A 14,689-nucleotide genomic window follows, 5' to 3' on the forward strand; every position below is an offset into this window, starting at 1 on the left:
CTCTGAACAAAAATAAAGGGAAGGGTGACTTTTCTGGTCTTGCGGAAAACATGCGTCAAATTACAAACCCGTTAAGGCACAGTTGGGAGACGAAGATGTGCTCAATAAATCAGTTTTGTTTTTGTTTTGTTTTGTTTTCTAATTTTTATCTTTTCTTTTTACAAAGAAGAAATGGGGGGGGGGGGGGGGGGGAGGTGGAAGGGGTTGGTGGGAACATCGTAGAAAATTGAATAACGTAATAAAACCGTTATAAACAGTTATGTTTTATTTTAGGTTGTCCTCTTTTATTTCTCATGTCAAATAAAACGCTAGAAGCCGAGAGCCAATGTGCACCCTTTTCAAACCGCCACTGATAAATTAGACGAAAACTAACAGGGCTGTGTATTGAGGTGACACTGAACCATAGATAAGTAATTAATCTGTGCACTGAACCAAGCGGTGGTTTGTAAAATATACGATAGATGATTTGATTTCAAACCAAGACTAAAACTACTCTTTGTGCAATGATACTTTCAGTAATATTCCGGTGTATGCAATAAATTGACATAATGGTGAGTGATATTGGGGAGAGAGAGAGAGAGAGAGAGAGAGAGAGAGAGAGAGAGAGAGAGAGAGAGAGAGAGAGAGAAAGAGAGAGGGATAATTCAGAGATAAATATATAGATAGATAGAGAAGATATGGATATATATATATATATATATATATATATATATATATATATATATATATATATATATATATATATATATAATAGATAGATAGATAGATAGATAGATAGATAGAGAAAGAGAGAGGGGGAGAGAGACGAGAGAGAGAGAGAGAGAGAGGGGGAGATGGAGAGAGAGAGAAAGAGAGGGAGAGATAGACAGATAGATAGATAGAGAGAAAGAGGGGGGGGGGGGGGGAGGGAGAGAGAGAGAGAGGGAGAGATAGACAGATAGAACATTTATAGTCTGTATAATACAGTTTAGTGAGAATACTCTTCAACAGTCGTAACGTTACTTCCCTCGTATGGTAACTTAGTAACTGGCTCGAAACTATCGGAACAATGGCGGACGCCCTTATGAAATATTTCTCCGACGAGCATAAAATCGTATCCAGAGAAAAAAAAAACATTATAAATCTGATCATGTTTTGACTTTTACACATTCTGATCACAAGACATAATGAAGAATAAAAAGTACAGATTTTCTTTGTTTGGAACCACGATGGCCGCCGTTACTCAGCGACGTGACATCAGACTATTGAATCCAATTACTCATAAACGCGAATGGCAAAAAGCAATAACAAAGACCTGAGTGACGTCACCTTCGTTCTATCTATCTTGATGTAATTTTTTTTTCAGTCACTGCCAGGCTATGAGTTGGCGAAGGCTACGGTACACGTCCATAACCAACGGCAAAGCGGATAATTCGACCACAAAGAAAGAAATAAAGCACTGGATCCATATAGATAAACCCCTTGTAGTCGTACATGGGACTATGACTGGACCCCATCACAGCTGTAACCCTATTTGCATTGACGTCAGCGCCCTGTCCATCATGGCAACAAACAGGATATACCGATGTCATACGTCATGGATGGACGGTGTCAGGGAGGATTTGCATTGCTCTCAAAACGAAATCCTTATTCGAATGCACGTATAGATAGTATGCGCTTGGCTAAGAAGCTCACAAAATTGCCATCCGGGAGTATAACGGACCAACACACAAAATTATGCGTAACCATGAACGTTAATAGTCTGGTTAATACAGGTTAGTGAGAATTACTCATAAACGCGGATGGCAAAAAAAACAAAGGCCTGGGTGACGTCAACTTCGAACTATCTATCTTGTGATTTCCGTGGACAAAATGTTTCCGCGACAGAGATTCAAGGCGCGTAGAACCGTGGCCTTCGTGAACTCGAGTATTATAACGAAGGCCACAGTCGAACGCTCTTAATTTTGATGACATCACCAAAGCAAGTCACAATTTTAAACCGGAAAACACAAAACTCACTTGATTAAGATTAGCGAATGATGTAGAAGGAGATGATAATGATGATGATGATGGTGGCGGTGGTGAAGAAGAAGAAGAAGAAGAAGAAGAAGAAGAAGAAGAAGAAGAAGAAGAAGAAGAAGAAGAAGAAGAAGAAGAAGAAGAAGAAGAAGAAGAAGAAGAAAGAAGAAGAAGAGAAGAAGAAGAAGAAGAAGAAGAAGAAGAAGAAGAAGAAGAAGAAGAAGAAGAAGAAGAAGAAGAAAGAAGAAGAAGAAAGAAGAAGAAGAAGAAGAAGAAAAGAAGAAGAAGAAGAAGAAGAAGAAGAAGAAGAAGAAGAGAAGAAGAAGAAGAAGAAGAAGAAGAAGAAGAAGAAGAAGAAGAGAAGAAGAAGAAGAAGAAGAAGAAGAAGAAGAAGAGAAGAAGAGAAAAAGAAGAAGAAGAAAGAAGAAGAAAGAAGAAGAAGAAGAGAAGAGAAGAAGAAGAAGAAGAAAGCAGCAACCATCACTATAAACAACACACGAATCAAATGTACAAAGCGAGTGCACCGTTTGTAATTATATTACAGTAATGACCCAGATGATCACAACAACAACATCAACATGGTGATCAATGGGTAGACCAGGAATTACTCTAATTTCATTTCACATACCCCCCCCCCCCCCCCACCCCTTCCCACTCCTACTCACTCTAATTTCTCAATCGAATCTCTCTGTTTCTACCATCTTTTATTTATATATCTCTCTCCTTCCCTCCCTCCCCTTCTATCTCTTTCTCTTCATCTTCCTCTCTTCCTCCCTATCTCTCTATCTATCTGTTCCTCATTCTCTCTCTCTCTCTCTCTCTCTCTCTCTCTCTCTCTCTCTCTCTCTCTCTCTCTCTCTCTCTCTCCCTCCGCCCCCCCCCCCCCCAAACAATCCCCAAACCATGGCATCTTCCATTCCATCACATTGCAGTTGAAATAACAACGATCATCAATCTCAAGTTTTTGTTTACTTTCCCGTCAAAGCCCAACACACACACACACACACACATATATATATATATATATATACACACATACACAAACAAACACACACGCACACACACACACACACACACACACACACACACACACACAAACACAGTTAGTTAACCATCGATCCGGCACAGCCCACACCCATTGACAAATCACTTTTGTTCAAATTTGGCTAGAAAATTTGCCACGTTTCACTGCCGTAGTCTGAAAAACGCGTAATTTAAAAATTTGGCCAAAAATCTCATCCTTCAAATATCGATCGATTTAAATGAACCTCATCTTGTTAAAATTATCAAGCTTGGGACTTCCGCGAACTTTTCACTTAGGTCCCAGGTTTGAGAGTTTTTGCCAAGATAAGGGTCATTTAAATCAATCGATATTTGAAGGTGGATATTTCTGGCTAAATTTTTTAATAAGTGTCTTTCAAGAATACGGCCGTTAACTGGTTAATTAATTTGAGATGATACTTAGTTTGTTAACTGTGAAAGATCTAAAAGAAAACAAAAAACAAGAAAAACAAAAACAAAACAACAACAACAACAAAAAATCAAAACAAAAACCGTTGCTCAATAAAACTCTCGACGCAATGTCTACACTTAACTTTAAAAAATCCAGTTAAAATCAATTCCTTCATTAGAGAGAGTTTTGAACATGTCTGAAAAAAAAGCGCTTTGAGCACGTTTGGTGGATATTGCACTACAAAAATGCTCAAAGTAAAAGTTTTAAATAACTCAAATTTCCTAATTCCTATAGATTTAGTTTCAATATAAACTTTCTTTGTTATTTCATTCCATCATCATACCTAATAGAAGCGATGGGGTACAAATGTATTCTTAAACCTCAGACCTTGAGAAGTCCCTGGTTAAATTATTTACTCTTGACAAGTTTAAGATTATCTTAAACCGACGTGCACTTATTTTCAGGTCTGATAACCCAATTTCTTATGTGCACATTGAAATCTAAAAAAAAAAAAAAAAAAAAAAATACGCAAAATATTGTCCATTACAACAATGTTAAACTAGGCCCATAAGTGGGATCGGATGTCAGATCTGCATATATGTACACGTCGTCTTAATTCAATGACATTAAGGTCGGAAAAAATGGTCAAATTTCTTCAAATGCGTTTTGTCAATAAAGGACGAAATAGGCAAAACACGACAATGTTAAAAACGAGCAGTATCATGAAAACATGAACCAATTACATCTGCTGCGCCCCGAAACGAAAGAAAACTGTATTGCAAAACGAAAGATGATCACCTCCCTTTGTATTGTTGTGCTTAATTAATTAATGGAAAGAAAAACGCTCATACTTCATTAAGGTTAACGATATTATCTCAAACAATGAATGCATCAAACGGTAGATGGAATACACGTAGACCAACGTGTACTTTTTTGCAGGTCTGATAGACCAGATTGTTATGGGCTGATTGTTCTAATGACGCAATATATTGTCCATTATACCCATGTGAAACCAAAACCATAATTTCGTTCGGTTATCAGACCAGCAAATATGTGCACGTAGACTTGGACCGATGTTATTATAAACGACAGAATTATGAAAAGGTTGAGCTTTTCTATAGAGCAATATACATCATATTTCTATTATCTATTTGTCTTGCTGTGTACATTTTAATACGTCTGTACAAGGCTCGAGCCCACGACCTTCCGATCCGAAAGCGAGTGTCATACCACTAGTCCACATAGCCGCACGAAATGTGTGTAGTATAGTATGAAACAGAGCCATGAAGAAAAATACAGGAAAAAATCAGTCAAGTCCTATTCCATCTACGGTTTGAGCGGCGCATATTTGAGTCCTTGGAAAAGGCTCTTTATTCACATTCTCTCACCATACTCAGGTGTAAAATAAGTACCGTACCTGGCCTTTAACAGTGTCGTCTCTGTCGAGGAAAAAATAATATCGCCTAACAGGCGTCATGTCTCGTCCTACATGTTACGAGTTGCTTTTGCACAGGAACAGTTTATAAAGCGCTTTGAGGAGCACGTTTAGTGGATATTGCGCTACATAAATATCACGTTGGAGGGAGGGGGGGGGGGATTAATTTATAATTAGTAGTAGTAGTAGTAAGCCTCGCAGTTCGAATGACACTTATTGAGAATTGTGTGATTCAGTCATAGTCGATGAGTATAGATAGAATGCGCTTTGCCAAGGAGTTCACAACATTGCCATCCGGAAGTATAACGGACCAACACACAAACTCTGTGTAACCATGAACTTTTATAGTCTGGTTAATACAGTTTAGTGAGAACAACTCACAAACGCGGATGGAAAAAACAATAACAAAGGCCTGAGTGACGTCATCTGCATACTATCTATATTATCTGCTCTCTCCATCCATGTGTGTTAATTGTTTCCATTGGTCACGGTCCTGGGCCAGAGTTTTGAGGCTGTCAAGACCTTGTTGTGACTTTAGTACGGAGGGCACTGCAATATTTCTTAGTTCTTCAGGGATTGATTCGGCCTCATCTGAATCCATAAATGTCTGATATGTAGAGAGACCCTGGTTCAGGGTAGTTACTATTGATGTTGGTGATCTTCCTACATATTATTTGTTGCCATAAAGGAAATATTAATTTATAAAGAAGTCTGAAAATCATTTAAGGACAATACTCACATCATCTGTTGGATTTCCGATGTAAACCAGCTGGTGGCTGACATCATGGTGACGGAAGATCGAGGAAGTTATTTCCAATCCAAGAATTAGCGGTATGTATCACTGACGACGCTCCAAAAGTAACTACAGTCTTAGCACCTCAGACATGGATGCCCAGACTCTCCTTCAATGCTTCGTCAATCGTTTATTTCCTTCATTAAGATTAAGTCTCAACACAAAATTAATTCGTCTTGTCCAATTGGTGGCACCATTTCATCAGTCACCTCCCTTTATTTTAGTGTTGTGATCATCCAACACGACCTGAATAATGAAAGATCAAATAAAGGATAAGGTAAATAACATTTTTCCGCATGAAAATATGGCTATGAATAGTCTGAGAAAAAAAGCAGCCCGGTCAAAAACAAAAACCAAGACAAAAAAAAAAAAATATATATATATAAGGTATCACAGTGTACAAATCACATTTAAGACTCCAAATAAATCATTTCCACTGAGATCCTAGAATTATTTTGGGCGAGATGGTCAAGTGGATAAGAGAGAGAGAGAGAGAGAGAGAGAGAGAGAGAGAGAGAGAGAGAGAGAGAGAGAGAGAGAGAGAGAGAGAGAGACCAGGGTTCGAGTCTCGCTGTCAGCTTCTATTTTTTAGATTCTTTGAACAAGAAATTTAGCCTCTATTAATTTCTCATGTTGAAGCGCTGCACTGTGGCTGACACTTGGTTACATGGAGATGTGTAAAGGGAATTATATACATTTTCTTTATCATTTGTTCGATAAGTATACCCAATCTCTGTAAGTCAAAGTTGTTGTTTTTTTGTTTTTTTTTGTTCATGTTTTTTACTTTATTAGTTTGTTTGTTTGTTTTTTTTTTGTTTTTTTTTTTTTTTGGGGGGGGGGGGGGGGGGGGGGGAGGATGTGATTTTTGTAATTTTTTACAATTTTGAGGCATAGCAGCCAACTTTTCAAAGAGCTAAACTAGGACACCATAACACACGACACCTCTTGACTCAAAATAGCAGTACCTATGGATGGACTACACTAATATATGGGATCTAGAGTGAGACTGCTAAACATTAAAGGTTTTATTAAATACTCTGTACTTGTCTGCTCTTGTAAAGCGCTTTGAGCACGTTTAATGGATATTGCGCAATATAAAAGCTCAAGATTTGTTTTATGTTCTTGTTTTTTTTTTTTTGGGGGGGGGGGGTGTTCCCCTGTTTTAACTCGATGATCAAAAATCATAATCCTGGGGCATGCACGGGTCATTCCCATTTATAAAAATAGACCCTTTCAAAAAAAAAAAAGTCCCTTTTCTACAGATTGCCAAATCCGGAGAGAACCCCATTTTATCAGGGCAGCTGGCCGCTATGTTTGGAGGAGGGAATGGTCTTTTGTATTTTAATTATCATTTGTGTTTAAAAAAAAAAAAAGATTCTAATTTCAAACCTCGAACAAATGACACAATCACGATTCCGTGTTAGTTCAACTCTAAACTAGACCAACGTACGAACGTGTAATTTGTCGCTAGTTGTGTACCGTCCCGAATAGGATGCATATATATATTGGATATAAATGTCATCATGACCAGGAAAAACCTTAGTATATTTACATAGAGACCCTATCAACAACGTTCTACAGTCTTTATCACATTTCCAGACGTCGACGTTTTTTTACCAACGTCGTAAATGGTTGGTTTTTTTTTTCTTTTTGTTTGTTTCTGATTCTTTAAAAAAAAGTTTTTGTTTTGTTTGTTTGTTGTTTTTTTTTTTTTGGTGGGGGGGGGGGGGGGGGGGTTGTTAAAAAAGGGGTGGGGGGGGGGGGGGGTCTTTATAATAATGTAAAACAAAGGGAATTTTTAAAAGTGTAAAATCAACATGTACATATTTGCAGGTATGACACCCGGATACACTTATGGGCCTAGCTTAACACTGTTGCGTCATCTTTTTTTTTGTTGTTGTTGGAGATGTCCATATAATTATAGATAGTATGCTGATGACGTCACGCAATGACCTACTTTAGTTCCGGATGGCAAAAGAACTTGGCTGGCTTGTAAACATTGATGTGAAACAAGCTCGAGTCCAATTTTTAAAACGTGAAACGTGCCAAATAACTGCATAATCATCGGATGCACTAGAAGACAGGGTCGAGATGGAGTATGGAGTCAAAATGTTCAGGTTACCATCCATTAGGAAGACGAAGGACCCAAAAATAATAATAAATTTAACCCAGCGGAGACAGTTGCAGCGATCAGAAGAAAGGGATTTGGCGATGGCCCAAATCTAACTTGCAGCCACCGAGTTTGCAATGATCATTCTGTTAAAGGTAAGAATTGATGGATAAATTAAAATCTTAAATATTATATATACGATATGAATTAATTTTAATTATTGTGAACAAAGCAAGTTTACTTCGCTCCAACATCATCATGTAGCCATTGTGGGCCATAGCATGTCACGGAGTTGGCGGCAACCGACCAAGGTCCTTGCCTTAATTTCTGACGTTGCAAGTTTATGATTTAGTAAATATGTGTTTTATTCTTTTTCGTGGAAGAGAAATCAAATCAAAAATTTCAAACTCGGTGGTCTAACAAAATCTACGGAGAGATTTTTCACCGATGTGACTTTTCTATGCGAAACTCCGAATTTGGAGAAATCATCTGACTCATCTCAGACTCTGATGTAATCTGTAGTCTGTAGGCGGTCTAGAAGGAATCATTTTAATTTTATGGTCCATACACGGTCCGGATGGATGATCTTTTATTTGTTGTGTTTAGTTGTCAGATAGGACCATGAATATTTCATGCATTTCTCGTGCAACATACTCTAAATCAAAACCAAATGCCTCATTACCGATAGTGATAGGGCTACTTTCGTTTTCAAGCTTTGGCTTTTATGAGATTAGGAAGTCTTTCACTGTTGTTCTGATCATTCATTTTAGAATTATAATGTTCCAGTTTATAACTTATGCTTTGTCAAGATTATTTTATTGTGCATTTTAAAAACATGTTCTCCATTTGAAGAAATATTAAAAGTAAGGTTGCGTTTTTCTTAAGTTTTTTTTTTCCGTTCCTCCGTTGGTGGTGTATTGTAAAGTAACACGAACAAACTGCTTTTCTACACCGCTGTTGGACATGTAAATGCTAGTTTTTGACAGAAGTTTAACACGCTGCTTAGTGATTGCCAGTGTCAGTTTATAATGATAGTAATGGTTATTTTTTTACTGACAAAATTAATATTATAATTATTATTATTTTAAATTTTAATCCAAAGAAAGAAACAATCGACCTCTATCAATCCACTAAAATTACTTTTCATAATTTTCATAGTTAGAAACTAATTTTAACTCAAGGTGAGGATTAGTTATAATGTTTCGTATAGTCATTGAATTAGGGCCTTCATATGGAATTTTTCCCAAATATGACAATAATAATAATAAAAAAATTTCAATTAAAAAAAAATTGTCCTTTGGGATCCCGATACTTTAATTGCAGCTATGTGGTATAGTTATCATCGTCATTTTGGAAGGATTAGGGTTCCAGACCCGTTCTGAGCAGTTGAGTCATTGGGAAAGGAACTTTATTCACATTCTCTCACCATACTCAGGCATAAATTGGGTAACTGGCTTTTAACATAGGCCTGTAAATTTGCCGGCATTTCTGGCAATTTCGCTCTGCCGGAACAAAAAATTAATTAAAATACTTTTTCATTTTGTTTAACAGCCTATTGAATTGGTAAAATTCTAAGAAAATATTCTGGGAAATGGGGATTTTTGCTCATGTTATTGAAAAAGCTTCAGCTCGAGGATTTTCAGGCAAGTTATTCAGGGGGCAGATGCAGGCCTGTTAAACAGCATTGTCTCTTTCCGGAAAAAATGTAATATCGCCTAACAAGCGTCATGTCTCGACCTGCATGTAAAGTCTTGCTGTTGATAATAATAATAATGGTATAGATTTATAGTGCGCCAAACATCCCTTCATCAGGAGGGCTCTGGGCGCAAAACATAGATTAACTTAATCATGAAGCCCTAACACAGTACACGAACAACGCTAATTATACATATAATCAAAAGAAAGCCTGTCGGAATAAGAATGTCTTCAATCGACGCCTGAATTCCTCTAGTGAAGAAGTGTTGGCTATAAACCCCTTGCAAAGCGCTTTGAACAAATTTTCATTTCATGGAAATTGCACTATATAATTGTTCTACCCTTGTTCTAATTTGACAAAGCTTGATGTAAATTTAACGGAAAGCTTAAGGATTGTAAAAAAAAAATAATTTAAAAATTGAGCTTTATATTATAGCGCAATATCCACTAAATTTGCTCAAAGCGCTTTACAAGGGGTCCCTGGTCAACAGCAACATTTAACATGTAGAACGGGACATGACGCCTTTTAGGCGACACTACAATTTTCCAGACAAAGAAAACGCTGTAAACGGCCAGGTATTCATTTTACACCTGAGTACGGTGAGAGAATGTGAATAAAGAGCCTTTTCCAAGGACTCAACTATGCGTCGAGCACGAGGCTCGAACCCATGACCTTCTGATCCAAAATCGAGTGTCATACCACTAGACCACATAGCCACACAAGGACCAGGACCAGATTGTAATAGGCAAGAAATGACGTAATATATTTCAACAATCAATTTTTTTGCCTTTACAGGAAGGCCAGCATCACTGCTTGATGAAACTGATCCTGATTGGGTTCCAACGTTAAAGCTTGGACATGGGGCAGAGAAAATAACAGACCATTACTCATGTCTTAAAGATAGGAACAAACGCAATGACTGCAGGCAGCAACGGCTCTAGTTGAACAATCAACAATTGGAGAAACTAGCTCAATCATTGACCATGTAAATGTAAGTGTATTGATTGTATCTGTTTAAAACAATATTTATGTAGGCATGATATCTCTTCCTACATGTTAATGTTAATGTTTCTGTTGGCTTGGGACATCTTGTAGAGTGCTTTGGGTGGATATTGCATGCGCTATATAAAAATAAAAGCAGATCTCACTCTCAGGAAATTTAATAGGTCCAAATCAAGCAATTTTTTGGGGGTAAAAAGTGAGATTAGCAACGTTTGTGCCGTTCATTACACTTTAAGGTCATTGCATTGCCAGTTGAAAGGAAGTTGAATAGAGAGTGAAAAGATTGTAGATCTATGCACATAACCATAGACAAAGGGCACAAAATCATATTTCATATTGCAAAGTTAAGACACAAATCTATGACTATGAGGAATGTAATAAGACAAAGGGGAATAGAGCACATATCAAGTGACTTCATTTGCTCATAAGGTATGTAAGGAATGCCTGTCTGGTGAGCCAGTAATGAAGTCAAAAGTTTGTCCAAATTGTTGGTGCAAGAACTGATATCAAGAGAAGTTTTTTTTTCAAATAACCAGACTGTACAAAAGCTTACATGGTTGAGTTTTAAGACTTTTAACTTCAGAGATAATAAATAACTGAACAAAAACCATCACTTCATTTGAATCAAAAGCTTTGTCTTTATTATGTTGATTAATTTTGTTTTATTGAATGAATGGGCAATGACAATTAATAAAAGTAAAAGAGGAAGATCCATTAAATTTGAGGGAAATGAAATGAATACTATTGTGAGCATGTCCTTCTATGCTATGGATAGGTTGCCTTTTAGGATAGTTCATACAAAATTAGAAAATCCTGAAGGTTTTTGTCTTTGACTATAGCGTAACAAATTTTAAAAATATAGATTCTCTTTATTCACCTCTAGGGAAAATTTGTCTTTGGAGTCTATTCTAAAGGGAGACTGAAATAACCCAGCCATTGCCGCAACACAGCACCACAAACTGAGCTAGGGCTGAGGTGACTTGCTCAAGGCCACACAACGTAGTGACAAAGTGTTCTTATGATGAGATAGATAGAATTAAATGAGTTCACCCATATTGATTTATTCCTCAATTATTAAGATCTGGGAGGAAATGTTTTATTAACCTTAGCTAAATGAATATATTAATATTATAGTCTACATGTTATTTTTACAAGCCAATTGTCATTTCATTGTGGTAAAAGGCAATCTGCACAAATCAGCAGAATGACCAATCAAACGTTTTTTTACAGAAGCATGTACCTATTCCCTATGTATGTACAAAATACACACGCTGGCAACAAATTAAATAAAAAAATTAATAAATTATATGGCATAAAAGAAAAAACAAACATTCCCAGAAATGTAAAATATTATGGGCTAAGTTTGTCCATTTTTATTGGTTATAGCTAGCGGTATCTACAAGAAGTTGATGGTTAGGTGCAGCGCTTGTAGCACTCAATGGAATTTCCCGTGTAGAGAAAACATGTGTGTTTTTTGTATACTGGTGTAGGAAATACAGTTCTTATTTTTTTTTTTTTTTGGCGAAGGCCAATAATTGCCCGAACATTACAGTACAGCAGATTTTCTGAGCATACATAGTTTGATTCCACAGGTGATAGAATTACATTTAGTTTTTAAAATATTTGCGTGTTACTTGTAGAGTTTGTAAATAAATAGTTTTAGAATTTTTAGGTTTGCCAGTAATTTTGTGCTCGATGATAAATATTTAACATTTGCTGTACGGAGCAATGGTGATCCACAACTCTATTTTTTTTAAAGAATAGATTTCCACATAAATATGCCAAACCATTTTGGAATTCATCATAAGGTTCAGGCACTATTGGCATTTGAAGTTGAAGTCAAAGAAAAACTTTAAAAAAAAATTATTTTGACCTGTAAAATGAATGACTTGCGTATTTGAGGAAATGGGGCTTAAGTTTTCTTTGTTTTCAAACATATTAAAATATTAAAATTAAAATTCCCAGTGACACGATAGACGCCAGAGGTGGTAGGTCAATAATGTACTATTTGCTCTATGTATTAACTTAATCTTGGTATTTCTTTTACAGGATTGTGAAGACAGACATTTCAGGTTCCCATCTTGATGCTGAGCAGAAAGCACTTGTCGACACACGGAGTCCACTATAACCCAATTTTTGGGAATGGCGAACCTGAAACGAAAAGAAAGCAGTCAGACTTTTTATTCATTCTTTTCCAATATGCTTGATTTTATATACCTTTGTAATCCTTTTCATTCTTTTCATTAGACTAATACATGTGTTAAACATTTTTACTTTTGCCCGAAATGTTTGTGAAAAAATTGTACTAGTTGTAGTATTACTACTAGTAGTAGTAGTATTACTTCTGTTACCATTATTATATAGCAATGACTATGAAAAATGTTTTTTTAATCTTTTTGAAGAAAATTTTTGTCTAAAATCCAAGCCCTATCTCCACTGAGTAAAAATGTTTTTGAATTTTGAAAATCCGTTCATAAATAAACAAGTTATACAGTTTTAAAGGTGTCATTTATTTGGATGACCCGCAAAGAGGAAAAAAAACGCGAAAATATGGGACGGTTTTTCGGCATTTTTTTTTTTTCGACCTTTGGTTGTATCTTGCGTAATAAGTGGATTAAAAGATTGAAACTTGAAGAGCAAATTAGGATGGTGTTTTGTAAAATATGGGAAAAGTACTCGTCATATTCATATGAAATTTTACAACCAAAAAGAAGAAAAGTTCATGTATTACCTTGTCAGCGACAAAACCTCCACGCCCTCCACGCCCGGTAGTTTTAGAAATATTTTACTCCAAAGAGTAAAAATCTATTTTTAAACGGTCTTCTGGTAATCGCACGAGTTTTTCGCTTGACATAATCTAAAATGACCTTTTTTCTAACAGTGTGCCAACTTTCAGTCATATTCATAGATAAACAGCGTCGAAATTAATTTTTTAAAATAGCATATATGAAAACGGCTTCGTCCCATATTTTGACGCGAATTCGGGCACTTCGTGAGCCAAAAAGAGGCCCAAAGATTTGTGTGGGATTAGTCATTGCTATATATTTATGTTCTGCAATAATATTCAAAACCTAATAATATTTTTGAATTGGCAAATAAATAGAAATCCATTGTATATTTAAACATGAAGTTGGAGCACAATAAAGAAAATAAAGTACTGTAATGACTTTTTTAAAAATTTGTTTATCCGTTGCTTTTGTAATTTGATGGTGAATGCTTGACTGAGTTCTCATTTTTCTAACCTGGTGTGGGGTCATTGACCTTCCATTGTGGGCAAGGTCATTATTGCTTCTTCACCCCCCTATGTCGTCTGTATATTCCTTTTTCAGGTAGCTTTCTATCTTTGTTTTGGAATAAGATTACATGCTTTTTTTCCCTGTCCTTAGATGAGAGAGTGACAAATGGATGTAAATTTATTTTGTAAATTTATAATCAACATTTTATAAACAATAGACTGGGGGGGGTCTTTGACTTCCCATGGTGGCAAGAGTCATGCTGTGTCCTCTATCCCTTATATTTTTTTCCAAGTTTCTTTATGTCCTTGTCTTGGAATGAGATTACTTGGTTTTGTCCTTTCCCTTGCCGGAGTAATTGGCTGAGAGAGAAACATCAAATGAATATTGTTGGTTTTGGGAAAAAAAAAATGTTTGTCTTGTAAATCAGTTCGCGTAAAATTTTTTATTATATTATATATATAATATGTGTATATATAATATGGGGGGCGAAGTGGCCGAGTGGTTAAGGCAGTGCACTGTGATCCGGATGACCCAGGTTCGAGCCCCGCTTCAGGCACTTTCGTTTTTTTTTCCTTGAGCAAGATTATTACACCCCCAATTTGCTCATTGACAACATGGGTTGATTCCTGTTGACATCAGACATCTTGTTTGATAGTATCTATATTCCTTCGTGGAATGCCTAGGCGACGATATCTTATGATATCGCTGCGCAAAAGGCATAACGTAACTTAATATAATATAATAAAAAAATAATAAGTGAACGTTTGAGTGTATTCCTCTTAGGAGGGACCTGTGCTTGTGTCAGGATGAGACTTTTGGGTGTTATCAGACTTAGTACACTGATAGCATTCTCTTGGAATCTACATTTGTTCCTCTTTGTCTTACTTTTCTTGTGTGCTTTTAATTGTAAATCTGGAAATTTTTACAATCCATTTTTATTCCTTTTACTGGTGCAATTTTAATGGT

General features: G+C 36.3%; 1 protein-coding gene and 1 long non-coding RNA gene across 3 annotated transcripts in view; one reads left to right on the plus strand and one right to left on the minus strand.

Moving 5' to 3' along the window:
• Positions 1-14,689, minus strand: part of LOC144968185 (transcription initiation protein SPT3 homolog) — a 114,661-nt gene that overhangs the window by 68,042 nt on the left and 31,930 nt on the right. Inside the window, exon 2 of the mRNA XM_078906277.1 lies at positions 5,626-5,925. Coding sequence (XP_078762403.1) covers positions 5,626-5,672 — 47 coding nt within the window. The 5' untranslated portion in view covers positions 5,673-5,925. The remainder of the gene's footprint in view (positions 1-5,625; positions 5,926-14,689) is intronic.
• LOC144968183 (uncharacterized) lies at positions 7,634-13,506 on the plus strand. Of its 2 annotated transcripts, none has more exons than XR_013644538.1 (3): positions 7,634-7,944; positions 10,281-10,476; positions 12,537-13,506. It is a non-coding gene; the product is annotated as an uncharacterized LOC144968183 (long non-coding RNA). The 2 variants fall into 2 exon arrangements; XR_013644539.1 differs by lacking the exon at positions 7,634-7,944 and adding an exon at positions 7,953-8,140.

Source organism: Berghia stephanieae, chromosome 3 (assembly GCF_034508935.2).
Source record: "Berghia stephanieae isolate SIO BIC M18660-M18661 chromosome 3, UCSD_Bste_1.3, whole genome shotgun sequence".
In the NCBI taxonomy this organism is placed as follows: domain Eukaryota; kingdom Metazoa; phylum Mollusca; class Gastropoda; order Nudibranchia; family Aeolidiidae; genus Berghia; species Berghia stephanieae.